Genomic DNA, 16,076 nt, shown 5'->3' with positions numbered 1-16,076 from the left:
CGCAGCACCTCGGCCTTGACGCTCCAGCAGAGGGCTGGCTCTCCTCCCCTCCCAGCTACTTGGAGAAGAGATGCTTCTTAGTACATCTCTAATGGTCACTAGAGAAGTGGTCAGCATTAGAAAGGAATTCTCAGAGAGGAAAAAGAGTTAATTCTTGTTTAGTCTTTTTTAAGGTTAGCTTTTGATCGAGAGACTAGAAAGCTGGCCTCTTTATTTGCTTAGCTTATACTTCCTTTAGGCAACTACTTATTCATACTGTAGAAGAACTGTCATTCCTTGGTACAGTTTACTTAGCAAACAGTAGTAAATAAATCTCATCCAATAAATGCTCTTGGGTTCAGCAAGACAACATCTATCAGAAGAGCATCAAAAACAGTCCAGAACCATTAACACAACCTCCCATTTAAGTCACCATTACTCTCACTGAAAGGCTTTTCACTCTGTTGGTCAGAATCTCAGAGCCAGCTGCAACCACTTAAGCACATACCTGCTACTAGGTTACCATTCGCAGCCTGAATAGACCTGCTCATGGGAGTTTGGGCTTTCCTGTACCCATTAGAGCAAGAACAGCACATCCCATTCTACATAACTACACAGCCCACAAAAAAAAAAAAAAAAAAAAAAAAAAACAAAACAAAAAAAAAAAGCATCACTCAGAGAGCAAAATGACTGCAAAATGACTGCAAAGGTAAAAGAAAAACCTGTTACCATGTGCATAGAACAACAGCAAGCTCTCCCTCACCAAAAGAATTAAACTAACATTTACCTTGCCAGCTATTTATTTGGTTCATTAGCATCCAGACCTGTTTAGCCTCTACTTGGAGACAGCTTTACTTTACTGAGCCCTCCAGCACAGCCCTTAAATGATCCAGCCAAGGAGCCCACTTGACCCTACACCCTCCATGGGCCATCCCTATCTCAGTACCCATAGCTCCAAATTCTGCAAAACCAAAACACCACTACACAGGCTTAATTCCACCTAAAAAGCAGAAAAAGAGCTCAGCTTCCCACTTAACTGCTCCAACACAATTAAGTCACTGACTGACTACAGCATAACATTTGCAGTTGAAGTGAGAAACAGCCACACTGCTTAAGAAAGGCATGGAGCAAAATAGCCTTACCCACACTCCAAAGTAAAACACTAAATAGTCATTATCCCTGCAGGAGCAAACCTACCACCTGGATTTCTACAAATGCAATTAATAAGGTTAGACAAACAAACCAATTCAGTTTCATTACTAACAAATAGGGATCGTCTTCCTAAACAATTCCTACTCATTTAATATTAAAAAATGCATTATTAAACAACTAGCACATAGGAGAAAATTCCCTATAGTGCTTTTAGTGAAAAAAATCCCAATCTTAGGGGCCTTTTATCAAAGTTTTTTACTAAGGAAGCCACAAAACTGAAATACCTATACATATTAGCATCTAATTCTCAAACATAATGTATTTACAAAGCTAACCTTCATAATTAATTTAATTTTCAGTCAGCATCTTAAAGATAAAAAAAAACAACAAAGCCAAGCAAACTATTTCTATTAAACAAACAGCCCAAAGATTGCCTCATCATCATCTTTATTATACCTAAAGAGCTCAGTGAGGACCCTGGTGTGAGCATTTATACCCCAAGCCTGTTATCTCCTGCACACTGATTGGGCTGATTTCCATTGCTAATTGGGCCAGGAATCCTTAAATTCACCTGGAAATGGCTTGTTGTTTCTTGTTTGGGGATGGTGGGGTTGTGTTAGGGAGTCTACTTGCTAATATTAAGGAGAAACATCCCCATTTGACAACTTCTGTTGCTTTGTGAGCTAAGTAATGTGTTTTATGTGTATTTGCTTTACTAATGTGTTTTACCAAGGAATTTATAAGAAGTGCTGGTGGTTGTGGTATGGAATAAAAGGTAAGGATTTTGTTTGCATCTTTTTTGAGGTCCGTGTGTGTTTATTAAGCTTCACTTTTTCTTTTCTGAGGATAAGGAGCTGATAGAGTTTTTTTACATGTAATTTAAGTAGTAGACAAGGGCTGGCTTTCTTCTTTAAGACAGCCTTTTTTGTTTCTATTTAAAGTTTCTAAACGTGGGTATGTCTGTTATTGGGATTATAGAAAAGAAGTTTGGAGTTTTCCCTTCATTGTTAATTAATTGTTCTCCAGTATGGAATTATTACCTTTTGTAGGGACTTCTGTGATAGTGTATTAGAAGGCTGGCCCTTTGTTGCATAGTTGATATGTGGGTTTAGCATGCTCTAAAAGAAGAAAAACAGAACCAATGCACTCAAAAGAATGGGGTTTGTTCTTAAGGTAAATTTGGCTCTATTACTAAGCGAAAAAAAAAGGTAAGCTGTTCCTGTAGTTGCTCTTAGGGCACTAAGGTATTTCTGTGCAATTTCTATATTTTTTAAATCAGTTAAGTAGTAGTTGGGACTGCAAAGTTCATGGATGGGGTAGAGTTGCATGTGATGTTAGGCTGGGAATTTGGAGATGGGCAGCTCTTGGCTCTCTTTTCCTCTTGCTGCAATCAGCCCCAGCTTTTTATCTCATTAAGAGCTGTAGAGTTGGAGTTGTTACATCTGGGAGGCTTCACTTGAACACATTTAATGTATTTGATTGCCGACATTTCATTTAAACTCCATGTCAATTCCTGGCCTTTAATGGCTGTGGGGAATTTGTCTTCCTGGACTTAATATTTGTAATTATTTAGTTAAGAACAGGGTCAATGCTCTTTTCCTTAAAAAAAGTCACCAAAAACAAACAAAAAAACCCACAAGTCAAATGTCTAAGTCCAACAGAAATATTTATCTCCGGGTCATGACTCATAAATTATTTGCTGACTTGAGGCATAGGAGCTGTGTTCTTTTGCTCAAGGGAAAAGGGGGATGTTCCTGTAATGGCTTGAGAAATGCACAGTCACTTGCAGCTCCAGGGGGAGAAGAACAGTCCAGCTGATGGTGCTGATGTGAGGTATTTGTGTGGAAGCAGGGGCTTTTCTGCCTCAGTTTTGCTTGCTGTGGCATTCCTTTGCCTGCAGCACAGATGTTTCTTTCTCTGAGGGGAGGAATTGCTTCACATCATTATTTAAAGGTCGAACCCAGTACGTGTATAGTAGTAACTGAGTAGCAAAGGTTTGTTTGAAGTGACAAATTGGCTTCCTAAAGGTTGCTTGAGTACCCTCAAAATACTAGTTTCAAATGAATACCTTTTCATGTCCTATGAGGTTTAAAGAGGTGACATGGAAAAGAACTCTCATTTATCTCTCTCAGGCTTTACTTCATAGCTGTGGTCTAATAACTTGTAGCATCAGAGCATCCTGAGACTGGGGAACGATTTTGAAGATGAAAATGTCTTTGAGGCAAATTTTGGTGAGTTATGCATGTCCAGTGCAATACTTAGGCTGCCAAGAGGCCCTTTGCTACTGGCGTTTCTTTGAATTGGCTTATTTTTGCATGAAGGAGGGAGGAAAATGGTGGTTTTACAAGTTTGTTTTTCATAACTCTGATATAACATCAGGATAATTTGTGTCAATCCATTTTTGTACCTTTGCTCTTCAAAATTTGGCCCCACAAGATTTTTTTCTTTAGGACAGATACCTGGCACATGAAAAAATATCCCCCAGATCACCTGTCTTAAAAGTACTCTATTCAGGGGTGATGAAAACTTTGGCTCTATGGATTGCAATTTCAAGAATTAATTTAGGTGATGTTTGGATTTTGAGACTCTGATCCTGCACTGATTAGGAATCAAATCAGCTCAGTGATGCAGAGCTGATCCTAAAATGATAAACCGGGTCAGCCTCAATCTGTCAGAGGTTCTGCAAGTGCATGGAAATATTTCTATTCTGGTATTTTGGGAGACTTTGCCTGTAAATATAAGCAGTTATTTAGGGAGAGTTTGAATAATTGTGAAAGAGAAAAGAATACGATTATAGGTTTGGCTTCCTTTTATGCCTTCTTCTTGAATTGAATACAACACACAGCTTGATTGCAGAAAAAAAGTTTATTGAATGTTTCGCTAACAAAACTACAATTGTGGGAATAAGGTTTTTGCTGTTTCATCACTCCAATTCTGAACCCTGAACTGGGATCCTGCTCTAGCAATTTATGTTGCATTCATAGAATTTTTTGAGGTTTTAAATGCAAGATGAGGAACAAGTAAAGAAATTTGAGCCTACTTGATTTTTCTTTCTTTTCACCACTTGATCCAGGAGCAGGATTGGAAGAAGGCAGCAGTATCAGTAAAGCAGTGGGGAAAGTGAAATGCCCAACATCTCCCAGAAGAGTTGAGTATTCCTGGCACATTTGAGGGCTTGGCAACTTTGCAAAACACTTCAGGGCAGTGGCATCTTTTGATCTTCGCTGTATCTGGGAGAACTGGAAGCTTGCAGGTGTCCAAGTGCTAGAAGGGTCCCACATCTTTTTTTCTCAACTATGGTTTAACAACTCTCTTCTCTGGGCATAAATGCTGCTAATGTTGTCAAAGGCCTTGTGTGAAGGTTGTGCAGAGGTCACTTCAGGTTGCTCAGAGAGGGAAGGTCACAAACACTTGTGCTGATGTCTGTGGCAGCCTTGCTGGGGGGAGACATGCAGGAGACTGAAAAGGACAGCTTACCCAGAGCTGTAAATCAGTGTAGTTCCCTTGACTACAGAGGAATGGCTGCCTTATATCTGCTGGGGATCTGGTCTATGTGGTCTGAGACACAGCATGGCATTGCAGGTATGTGCCAGGGACACTTGTAGGGAGACTGAAAGCCAGGAGCTGCTCTTGGGAGATGGCACGGAGTCTGAAGTTGGAGATGGGAAGAGACAAGTTGGGTTACTGCAGGAGCCAGCTTTTGGGGTGCCGCCATCCAGGTGCTGTGGTGCTCTACATACATTTTGGGTAGGAACAGGGGTGCCCGAGGCTCTGGCACAGCAGAGAGCTGAGCTACTCGGCGAAGCAGGAGGCCGGCGTCAGAGCTGCTGGGACCTGCCTCACCTCCCCGTGGTACAGGATGGGCACAGGGGAGCTGTAGCACTCATTCCTGTCGTAGGTGTAGCAGGTCTGAGGTTCCTCGCAGGAGTTGCCCTGCTGGGCCTGGTAGATGGCCCCACCCAGATCAATTTCTATGGGTTCACAATTTCTGCAGCTGGAAGAGATGGAAAAAAGAACAAGTGTGAGGAGTTAGGTGAAAAGACGCCCCTGCTGAACCCCCAATCTTTCTTGCTTATCTGCACGTAGAGCCAGGAGAGTGCTGTGCCCTTTCTAGGTGTTCCAGGGGAACATCTGGCCCTTGAGCATCTTTTAGAGTTACTGTGGGTTAAGTCTTGGCAAGTGAAGTTAGGAAATAAAACTACTTACAGTTCACTCAAGCGGTAGACAAAAGTGGTCCTGGGTGGGGACAAGGGGTCAGAGATGTTCTCCCGAGCCTTCAGGGGAACTCTGCAAAGGTGGCAAGAGAGTCACTCATATGAAAACTGTTTATTAAACAGAGTCTGCTCTGTTGTGAGCAATTCTAAACTCTCATCTTCTTCTTCAGGTTATTTATATTCTGACCCTTCTCCAAATCAAATGCCAGGAACAGGAGATCTAGGTCCTCTGCACCCTCAAAGGCAACAACCCTCCCCAAGAGGACTGCAGCAATTGATCTAAGTGCCACTTGCAAGGTGACAGGGTTGAGAGTGTTAATTTTTGTTAAACTCTGAGTAGCAGATCCTTGAGGCTGATGGACAAGGATGTTTAATTAGTGGTTCTCCTGTTGTGAGTTCTACAGCACTCCTGCAGCTCTGGGCCTGAAGCTGTTCCTTGTTTCCCAGAGACACACACACACACTTCTGTTAGGTTTGTGTGAGTGGAGAGGATAGGACAAACTGATAGTTTAGGCATTAACTATTTTCCCAGGCTTTCTGCCAGGTGAGGAAGTCAATTCAGTGTCATGGGCCCAATCTGATTTTAGGTTAGATCAACTGTTGACTGTTCATTATCTACTTCCCCAGCTTATTTCATGAAGTGACTATTGGTCTGCCTAAAACATGGAGATGCTTCTTGTAACCAAAGGGACAAACACCAGAGAGGTTCATGTGAGGCAGAAAAAGCACTTATCAGTTAAATACTTGGGATACTACAGAAAGCAGCCCACATGAAAAGCTGTTGGCTTCATCAGTGCTGGGACATAAGAAACAATGCAAAGAAAACTGGTATAACACTGCATCTCCTGCTCACCATCTATGAAGTACCTGGCTGCCACTTACATGATGCGGATGTTTCTTTCCAGGACTTCTTCTGTAGGATCTTCTTTGGAGGGGACAAATTTTGAGGTCACTGTTACGCACTGACACTTATTATTGACCAGCACATACTCCTCATCCTGGGGACTCACTGGATAACCTGCAAGCACAGGATAGGCAATCCCAGAATCAATAGCAAAATCCTTGAAAGCTGCTCTAGTAGATAGCCAAGGGGTGAAAATGCCAGCAATGCACCATTACGGCACCTGGATTGGTTTAAGTTGAAGCTGCAGCAGGTACAAGTGAATCTCTTAGTAAAGATAGGTTCAGCTGTCTTCCTGCTCAGCTCAGTGTGCTGCTGTATGTAAGGGTGGTGGTACCCGGAAGGACAAGATAAGGAACCTGGACACTGTGCCTGGTGAGGGACAAACATGCAGGGTGAAATGGGAAGAAAGTCCCAGCCACACCTGGTGACTGAAGTGCTCTTTTACTAGGAAGTGGTTATGTGAGTCCACTGTCATGCACCAAGACTGCTCCAGCAGTTTGGATTTGGTCTCTAAATAAATGTCTCTGACCTTGCCAATGTAGCAGACATGTCAGTTTTCCTAGAGTGGTATCTTGTCCTTCAGGTTCCTGCGGGAACAGCTGCCAAAAAGCACAGGAAGACCCAGCAATGAGGCAGCCCCTGACGTGGCAGGAAAGGTAGATTGCCCAGATGATGCTTGTGGTTTGCAGGGAAAACTCCAGTCCTGATTTACCCCTCCAAACTGCATGCTACTCAATACGAAACTCAGTCAAAGGAGGTTAAAACATGCCAGGTGTCACTCAGAGGCTTTTAGGATGCTCCTGATGTTGCATCATTCTTGCTACAGCACCTTCAGCCTGCTTAGAAGTACCAGACCCAGTGATTTTTGTCATATGGGGGCAGTTTGTTTTGGACTCAAATGGATCTCAGTTATTGCCTGCTCTGCTTGTCCCTTGGTTTAGTCATACAGAGAAAGAAGAAACAGGCTGAAAAGAGCTGAGATAATAATATCTATTAAGGATTTTGGAGTTACTTGGACTTAAAAGCTTTGATCCTTCCTTCCCCTGTAATATCCTGGTCTCATCTGCTTCCATTTCAGGATTTCTGAGATGGTTATATGCACTGTAACTGAAAAAGGTACCAATACTGTGTAAAATGATGCCTCAGTGACCCTAGAGTTGACCTGCTGGTTACAAATGCTGTTTCTGTGGCCTTTGGCAGCAGTATACCTGCTGGATAAGATTCTCTATGGAGCTCCTAGCTTGGGAAGGAAATCACTTTCCTAGCTTATTCTCCAAGCTCCTCTGCCAACACATCATTCCACAAGAGCTCTTCCCTCTGATGCAGAAGCCTCCCAGAAAAGCCTCTCTAGTCCATGGCTACTTGTCTTGGCCTCTCTTTTGGCTCAAGGGAAGTCTCTGGCTTTTTGTCCATCACACAGCTCTTCCTCTGCTGTCTGTACTGCATTCCACATAACATTGTGTGCAGCTTTTTACAAACCCTTCATCCAAAGCCAATGTTCAAGTCAGATCCTATTGGCTTTCAGGTTGTCCCAAAACCTCTCAGAGCAGGCTTTAATTCTAAAATTAGATGAACACAATCTTATGCATATGCAGGTTTTTCTGACTGCTCTAAAAATACTGCCCTGATTTAATACCTTGTGTGATGCTCTTGGCTTCGCTGTTAAAGTTACTGGTACTCCATCAATTTTTCATTTAAGATTACAATGCTAAAAAAAGTGATTTTATCTGCAGTATCTCCATATGTCACCCAGTGAAGTCCCCTTGGGGAGAAGGTATTTCAATGCTTGCTAATGCTGTTCTAAATGTCTACAGGTTGCATTTCCTGGTGCCTTTTACCCCCCTCCTCAATACTTATTTACCTGGCTGTGTTTTGGATGAAATTTCTCAGCTTCCAGTATTGCACTGTCCTTTGATACACTGTGTAGCCCAACAGAACTGCCTGTGGTAAGCAATAGGATGCCCTCTTCCAAAAGCTGCAGGAAATGCAGGGATGCAGCTGTCCGTGCCATTGGGATGGTTATCCCTGAGCACCGATTCGATCCTGCAGACCAGATCCACCATGTGCAGCAGGCTGCATTCAGACTGTCTAGAGACCCGAGACCCACACTGAGGACTGTGCTGGGAGGACAGGCTGAGTTCAGTTGAAATCAAGAGTTTCTGAGAAATTCAGTGGAGTTACATGATAAACTACAGTTCATCAGAATAAGTTGCTGTAGCTGTATAGCAGAATTACCAGGAAGATTTTGGAAGCCTTTAGATCTAGCAGGTAAGCTCTCTAGAACTGCAGAAAAACAAGCATGCACATTTGCAGTTTATTGCTTCAGAAACCTGATAGAAAAATGCCTAATTATCAAGTCTTAAATTTGGAGCTACTCATCACTTTATCCTCCAGGCAGCAATTAAAACCCCACTGCTCTGATGCAGAAACACACTGAGGTGTCCAAGCACCACTGAAGCATGGCTGCTTGAGTGGGCTTTGAGGTGTGACTCCTGACTGTTAGAATAATTCAGGGTAAATTACACAAAACCTGCCATTGATGTCTTAATCCCAATTTTTCATCTCTTCATTGCTCACCTACCTGCCACAAGGATGATGCCCAAGGAAATGGCCAAGGCAACACACAGCAACCAAGTGCTCTTCATCTTGCCTTCGCTTCTTTTGAAGAATGAGTGGAGAGCCTGACTCTGCCTATAAGGGTGTGTGCAAATTGGTTTCCTAAAATAAACAGCCCAGCCAACACTGGAAACATTGGTTTCAGTCCCCAGCTTCAGGCTGGGGACTGAAACCAGGTGTGTTAATGCACCAAGACCTCTGGCTTTCGGAGGGGAAGGGACCAGGGGGTTGCACTTTGATTGTGCTTTTTTCGGTTCTTCACCAACAGGCAACGGAGCTGCTGAGTACAAGGGCATCTTGCCATCAGGGCTGGTGGAAGGTAAGAAAGTCCAAGGGTCACAGCTCCTAATTTTGAGAAATCAGACTTAAAAATCCCTTGAGTCCTATTAAAAAAACTCTTCAGGCTTCAAAATCAAAATTCTTTTTGGATCACCTGTCTGCAGACCTGAATTAAGGGCTGGACCTACCCCCGGAGAGCCTGCAGTCAAAGCAGGAAAGGTGATAGGGCAGAGGTGAAAGAGGTACAGCCACTGCAGCTCTGCCCACTGCATTGAGGAGTCCATCTTCCTGAGAATGGAAAACGGACTCCATGGCATTTGTGGTTTACGAGAGGCCCTGAGTCAGGTGTCAGGAAAACCCTGGGGTGTTGGGCATGCAGACTTTTCCTGAAGGAGGGTACTACTGGAGAGGGCCTGGATATTTTTTTTTTTTTTTGGTCCCAGATTTGGGATCATTTATGTAACTTCTGAAGAGCAAATGTAGTCTGTAATGGCCAGAGCTGTCTCTGTAGCATTTGCATGTATCTTGCACAGAAAAAGCCACTTTTTCAGGGAAACTCAAGCTTAGCAAGGGCCTGGTTGCTCTTGCTGAGCTTCTCCAAGAGGCTGAACTCTTCTGGCAATGCTGCCAAGCATCCTGGCTCCTGTCACCTTGCAGGATGTCCCCCTTTTTCCAGACCCTGATGGCTGGGTCCCTAAGGCCAGAACTGTTCCAAGTCCCTGGTTGTGTGCCTTGAGCTTTTTCCCCAAGCACAAACCCCTCACCCTGCAGCTGCATGATGCAATGAGCTTGCAGGTTACATCAGCAGTGCTCATGTGCAAGGGGAGCTTGGGGCTTGATGGGGATGATGGGTCACAGCCAACTCCTTGCAGGGCATTGGGTTCTTCCACGGTTCTTTACAAACCTTGTGTTCTCATTAGGGATCTGTCTGTAGCAGAGAAAAAATGTGGGGCTGTTTCCTTTCCCCATCCCAGAAAGCATTGCTAATAGTTTTATGCAGCCCTCTCTCTGAGACAGGGGCAAGATGTTCCCTGTGCCCCATTTTTGGCAGGAGTTAAAAAATAAACCTGGCTCACCAGTACTGGTAGGGATGTCTGTTTAAAGTACCGTTTGTTTCGGTCACCCTTTTTTGTAAGAATTTTGCTAGAATTATACAAGAAGGGATGATGCCAGCACCAGGATAGAGAACATGCAAGGCAGGCTGGTGCTGATCTGTTTTGCCCAGCTGCAATAATCAAAATATGGCACTGGGAACATGCAAGGAGAGTATTTTCAAATGTCAGGGCAGAGACTGAGCAGAGTTCTAGCTGTGTCTTTCTGTTCACTTTGGTGGTTTTCCCTGGCTGCTGGTGCTCAGCGTATCTGGATTTCGGTTGCTAAATCTACATGTGTGTGTACAGTCCCTTGGTCTGGATATGATGACATGAGAGCTATTTTCAGTCCCTTCAGCCACCTGCATGTCTCTGGGGATTTCTAGCTAGATCTTGAGAGGAAGGTTTATGTTCTGGACAGTTATTTTTATGGATTACCCCTGTTTTACTGGATGACTTCTGGAATTTTATCTGGGCAAGCAGGCGTTTGCAATGGGCTGCATGGGGAGCTGGACTCCCAATCTCCCTGCAGGGCAGAGGCTAGAGGTGGAATAATTGAGAATTGGAAAAGAATGGGAACCAACCCTGTGGTTTCAGTCTCCATTCATATAGTCTGTGCTTCCTGTTGCCCTTGGACATGGTGAACCAGGATTTTCCAAGTAAGAAGCTGGGCAGGTGCCTGAGTGAAGTGGGGTGAAATTGTTTTTGCTGTACTGGGGGAGATGGACAGCACCAAGGCACAGGGCCTCTCTCTCCACACAGCACACCATCCACGAGCAGTCTCCCCTGTGCTTCTCTTTGCTCCTCCTTTCTCACTTGGAAGCCAACAGAATGGTGCATCTAAACAGACCAGCAGCAGTTCCTGATTGTTGTCTTGGTAGCAGTGATTCCACAAGGCTTACAGCAAACTGGTTTGAGCAGCTCCTGGTTGACTGGATCAACTAACTCATGCTGGAGATCATCTCCATCTTCACCAGAAGTGGCTGATGTTTTCACTAAGTCCTGGAAAAGGTTTGAATAGACACAGATTGTTTTCTGCTCATGGAAATTAACGTTGGGAGACATGTCAATTCCATTTAAATCCAAGAGAGTCCAAGTGGATGTTAGTATGCTGATTTTTCGAAGGGCAGACTTGAAAAAAATTAGGACACTTAAGATGGAAACTCTCAAGGTCAGGGCCATGAGAAAGGCCTGGGTTTCTCTAAGTTACAGCTGCAAGTTACCTGGAATTTTAGCCTGGCAGGATCTGGCTGCTGATGTCTCTGCATGGATTCACACAAAAAGCCAGCAGGACTGAGCAGCCACCTGATAAGGCTGTTCAGTATCAAGTGAGGCTTTACACCAAGGTATAGCCAACAAATGTAGTGGATGCTGTGTGTCTCCAGACCTAGGTTACTCTTGTTGCTGTTTCTTCTACAGGCCTGTATCCAGGGAGGTGATGGCTGAAAACTGGCAGGGACTGATTTGGAAATGTGGTCTGAGGCAAAAACTGTGTTTGTGCAAGAAAGTTTTGATCCAGAGGTGACTATGTGAAGTGTCTGAGTGTCTGAAATTCAAAGTCAAAACTGAGACCTGTTTGCCAAGAGATCAATCAGGATCCAAATGAATCACCAAAAAGTGAGTAAAGCACCCCACTCTGTTTCAGCTAATTTGAATATCTGTTTGACCTGTTTTTTTTTTCTACAAAAAGGTGGACAGGAGCATTTATAAATACACCTGCACCTGTTCTGTGGTGAGAAAAAAGCCCCTGCACTTGTACACAGAACTGCTCTTGCTGGGAAGTGTGCATGCCTGGTTTATCAGGCTCTGGGCTTCTCAGCTTGGACTACACTAATTCCTGTGTCTCATTACTCTGTTCTTGTGGCAGGGCTGCCTGCAGCTCATAAAAGCAGACTGCTTCCCTGTGGCCCAGTATTAATGTCATTTTCCCTTGGGAAGGGTGGGAGGCTGGGCTGGTGCTCTGCCATGGCTGACAGACACACAAAAACACAAGATGACAATGCAGAGGCGAGTGAGTACAGACTGCATTAAAAGCCCTCCTCGGGAGGGGTCCCCAGGTGTTGAAACATCAGAATTGCTCCTTTTCTGGGATGCACGGGATAGAGTCAAGGAGTGCAGAGGTGAGGAAGCAGCAGCTGCTGAGCTGTGCAGCCTGAAGCTGCCTATATCCCTGTAGAAGAGCGATTCGGTGGCGGGAAAGGCTCGGGAGAGGTCATGTCTAAACCTCGGAGGTGTCCGGGGAGCTGTACAAATAGTTCTTCTTCTCTCCGAGTTTGATCTGGTCATAGGGAACTGAGTACCAAGTTTTGGTTACAAGGGCACAGGTGTCAGGTGTGTTTTCCATCTGTTTTTTTCCTCATTGCCATAAGATGACCGCACAGACAGCAGCTGTACTGGCTGGACTTGTAGAGGAAGAAAAAAACCCTGAGGAGGAAACAAAAGGGTTGTTGTTTTGTTTGTTTGTTTGTTCTTTTTTTTTCTTTTTTTTCTTTTTTTTTTCTTCTTTCCCCACATGGCATCATTGCGTGCTGAGAGCTGCCACGGCTGAAACGCCACCTCGCCGCGGGCTGCCCAGGGCATCCCCCTTCTCCCCGGGGGCGTGACCACGCTCCGGCGCTGGAACAGGAAGAGCTCGGGAGCGAGCGGAAGGGCCGCAGCGGAAGGGGAAAGCGCCGCGGTGGCGGTAGCAGCCATGCGGACCCGGCGCGGCACCGTCCTGCGGCCGCGGGCCGAGCCCGCCGAGTCCGCCGATGACACTGCCGAGGTGCCCGGCGGCCGCGCCGGCCCCGAGGAGCTGGCGGACGATGTGGAGCGCTTCCACGAGGAGCAGTTCCGCGCCGTGATGGCCGCCCTGGACAGCGGCGACGAGGCCGGGGACAACGAGGAAGAGGAGGAGGAGGAGGAGGTGCTGGGTCTGCAGCTGCCCGAGGACAGCGAGGAGGAGGATGAGGAGGAGGAGACGCAGGAGCGGAATCCTTTTGTGGAGTACAGCGCAGAGGAGGATGATGGAGAAGATGAAAGTGAGGAAGATGAAAATGATGTTGAGGATGGAGAAGAGGAAGGAAGTGAGGAATATGAAAATGATGTTGAGGATGAAGAGGGGGACCTGTCCATGGAAAGCGACTTGGAGGAGCGCCATCCCGAAGCCAAGCTCCCCCATGAGCTCTCCTGGGGCCAGCGCAAGCAGCTCTACTATGACACGGACTATGGGAATGATGCCCAGGCCAAGGGCAAGCGGAGCCAGCAAGAAATCGATGCTGAGGAGGAGGAAGAGGAGCAGGAGGCTCAAGTCATCCAGAGACGGTTGGTGCGGGATTTGGGGGAGGATGATTATGGTCTGGACATGATCCAGGGCTATCTAGCTAAGCAGCAGAAAAGCCATGATAGCAAGGGGCAGAAAATTGATAAGGATCTGCAGGCCCTTTCCAAGAAGGAGCAGCTGAAGCTGCTGAAGCAGGAGTCCCCAGAGCTCCTGCAGCTGATGGAGGACTTTGAGGTGAAGCTCATGGAGATCAAGGATGAGCTTCACCCGCTGCTGCAAATGGTCAGAGATGGCACTATCCCCCAGGGGAAAGGCAGTCGCTATTTGCAGACCAAGTATCATCTCTACCTGAACTACTGTGCCAATATCAGTTTCTATCTGGTACTCAAGTCCAAGAGGATGCCGGTTCATAGTCACCCGGTCATTGAACGGCTGGTGGAGTACAGAAATATCATCAACAACCTTGCTGTCATAGACCAAAAGCTTTCCCCACAGGTCCGTATGCTTCTGAGGAACTACTATGACAAAAAGGAAGAGAAGCCACGGAAGGAAAACAAGTTTTCAGTGTTTCTCACCATGAATGGCAACAAAACCAAACCTAAACCTGCCTCTGCGCCTGTTAATGGCCAGGCTGCTGCTGCTGAGTCGTCGGATGAGTCGGAGCTGGATGAGGAAGCTGCCCTAAAATATTACAAGATGATGGAGGAGAAGCTGGCACTCAAGAGGAAGAGAACTGGAGATGAAGATGTGCTTGAAGAAGCAGTGATGTCAGGAGAAGATCCCAATAAAAAGAGAGGGGTTACCTATCAGATGATCAAGAACAGAGGCCTCACTCCCAAGAGGAGGAAGATCGACCGCAACCCCCGGGTCAAGCATCGGGAGAAATTCCGGCGAGCCAAAATCCGCCGCAAGGGCCAGGTCCGCGAGGTCCAGAGGGAGCTGCACAGATATGCTGGGGAACTGTCTGGCATTCGGGCCGGGGTTAAGAAAAGCAGGAAGCTTAAGTGATAGTCATCTTTTTGTAAGACCTGCGAGCAGCAGTGCTGAATCCAATAAAAACTTTATACACGGTGTTGTAGGGTTTATTCTTAAGGAAGCTGGGGGTGGGGTGGTATTTGGTTTTTCAGAAGGGGCTTGCTAGAAGGTGCCATCTCCAAGTGGCACAGGGTGCCTTTGCCTGGCACCTTGCCCATGTCTGAAGGTGTTTTCCTCTGTTGTCATGCTGTTGTTTCCCTAAACAGGAAACCTTGAGAGTTTGTGGGGAAAGTATCAGGCAAAAGGAATTAAATGGGCCTTGTGGGACTGGTGGGGAGATGGGATTGGATGGATGGACCTCTTGAGGGTGGGATGGGAAAGGGGTTCAGCAGCTGTCACTGGCCTGCTCTATTTTGCTATCTAGTTCTAGTCCATCCTGTTCCCGTGTTGAGCTGCAGAGACTTGGTTAATAGTAGTCCATTTTTGTTCTGATTAACACCTTTGTTAGCTCTTAAAAAGTATGGGTACTTCTTTTAATTTACTTAGTCCCATGTGGTCTGAAATACTGTTTCCCTTCCTGAGTTCAGTGAGAAGCAAAACAAGGACTTGTCTAGATTTTATAACCATATATGTGATAACCATATTAACTTCTCCTGTGATAAAAGTTAAATGTTGTCTGCTGCTACAGGACTAAATAGCATTGCTGCAGGACCACCTTCCAGGTGGCTAAGGTGCTATGTCTTCAGTGGGCAGGTAAGCTTTGAGGTTGTTGTGATTACTGCCATGCCTTTTGGTGTGGGTAAGTGCATTTGAACCCCACACTGAAGCTTGCCAGGAGCTGATTATGAGTGATCAGTTCCAGTCTGGGCTGTGAAGGAGGAGTGAGTGATAATGTTTCTAAAGTTTAACAAAAACTGTCTCAAGTAGAACCTGTACTTGTGTTTGGGACAGGTTTCAGGGAGCCCATGCCTTGGTTTGTGTGCCATACCATCTGAAAGGTATTAGTTTTCCACACAAAATAATTTCAGGAGCATATTTGCTTTATTTAGTACTGTGATTGCATCTCATGGGGGTGTTTTGTGTATATGATGGTCTTGAGGAAGCCGAAAGACAAGTGTGTGCTCTTGATCCTGTGACAGGCCAGGTTCTGTAATGCAAGCATGTAGGTGCTCTGCTTGTGCTCTGAAAGTGAAACATGCTTTCATGGGGTCCCTGTTTAAACCTTAACACCCCAGGCCTTTTTCTACCAGGAACACACTGTTCACTGCTGGCTGGAGAATATTTTGGTAATTTTCCAGGCTGTTTGTTGAAGGGAGACGTAGAAACACAATAAGGTTAAACTGGACGGATAGGAACAGTCCTGTCTCAGGTGCACTGAACTGCCCTTACTATGAGCAAGTGTCAGCTGCTCCTTCCCAGGGAAAAGGGTTTCAGCCTTGCTGAGGAGGGAAGCAGAATTTCCCCACCTTTAACTCCCCACTGGGATCATGATTGGAAGCTGCTGCTGATTATGCTGAACTATGCTCTGGAGGCTCTGCCAAGAGGTCAGTAAGGGGTAAGATGCTGGGCAAAAAAGCAGCTTAGATGCTTTTTCTGGGGAGGGA

At 45.6% G+C, this 16,076-nt stretch overlaps 2 protein-coding genes and 1 long non-coding RNA gene across 4 annotated transcripts; 2 read left to right on the top strand and 1 right to left on the bottom strand.

Annotated features, from left to right (window-relative positions):
- The first annotated feature begins 1,726 nt into the window (after positions 1–1,726).
- On the top strand, positions 1,727–11,962 carry LOC137472819 (uncharacterized). 2 transcript variants are annotated; one of them, XR_010998430.1, is made up of 3 exons: positions 1,727–1,818; positions 3,264–3,362; positions 11,655–11,962. It is a non-coding gene; the product is annotated as an uncharacterized lncRNA (long non-coding RNA). The 2 variants fall into 2 exon arrangements; XR_010998429.1 differs by lacking the exons at positions 1,727–1,818; positions 3,264–3,362 and adding an exon at positions 9,029–9,184.
- On the bottom strand, positions 4,176–8,998 carry JCHAIN (joining chain of multimeric IgA and IgM). The gene is made up of 4 exons (XM_068188223.1): positions 8,831–8,998; positions 6,228–6,363; positions 5,338–5,418; positions 4,176–5,125 (listed from the first exon to the last, which is right to left on the bottom strand). The coding sequence occupies exons 1-4, from the start codon at positions 8,892–8,894 to the stop codon at positions 4,924–4,926; spliced, it is 483 nt and encodes a 160-aa protein (XP_068044324.1). The 5' UTR covers positions 8,895–8,998; the 3' UTR covers positions 4,176–4,923.
- Positions 11,963–12,884: 922 nt separating the features above from the next.
- On the top strand, positions 12,885–14,567 carry UTP3 (UTP3 small subunit processome component). Its single transcript, XM_068188211.1, has one exon. The coding sequence runs from the start codon at positions 12,928–12,930 to the stop codon at positions 14,503–14,505; it is 1,578 nt and encodes a 525-aa protein (XP_068044312.1). The 5' UTR covers positions 12,885–12,927; the 3' UTR covers positions 14,506–14,567.
- Positions 14,568–16,076: the final 1,509 nt, after the last annotated feature.

The sequence above is a fragment of the Anomalospiza imberbis genome, chromosome 4 (assembly GCF_031753505.1).
Source record: "Anomalospiza imberbis isolate Cuckoo-Finch-1a 21T00152 chromosome 4, ASM3175350v1, whole genome shotgun sequence".
Lineage (NCBI taxonomy): Eukaryota > Metazoa > Chordata > Aves > Passeriformes > Viduidae > Anomalospiza > Anomalospiza imberbis.
Note: the sequence above shows the minus strand (reverse complement) of the source record. Positions and strands in the feature narration are given on the sequence as shown.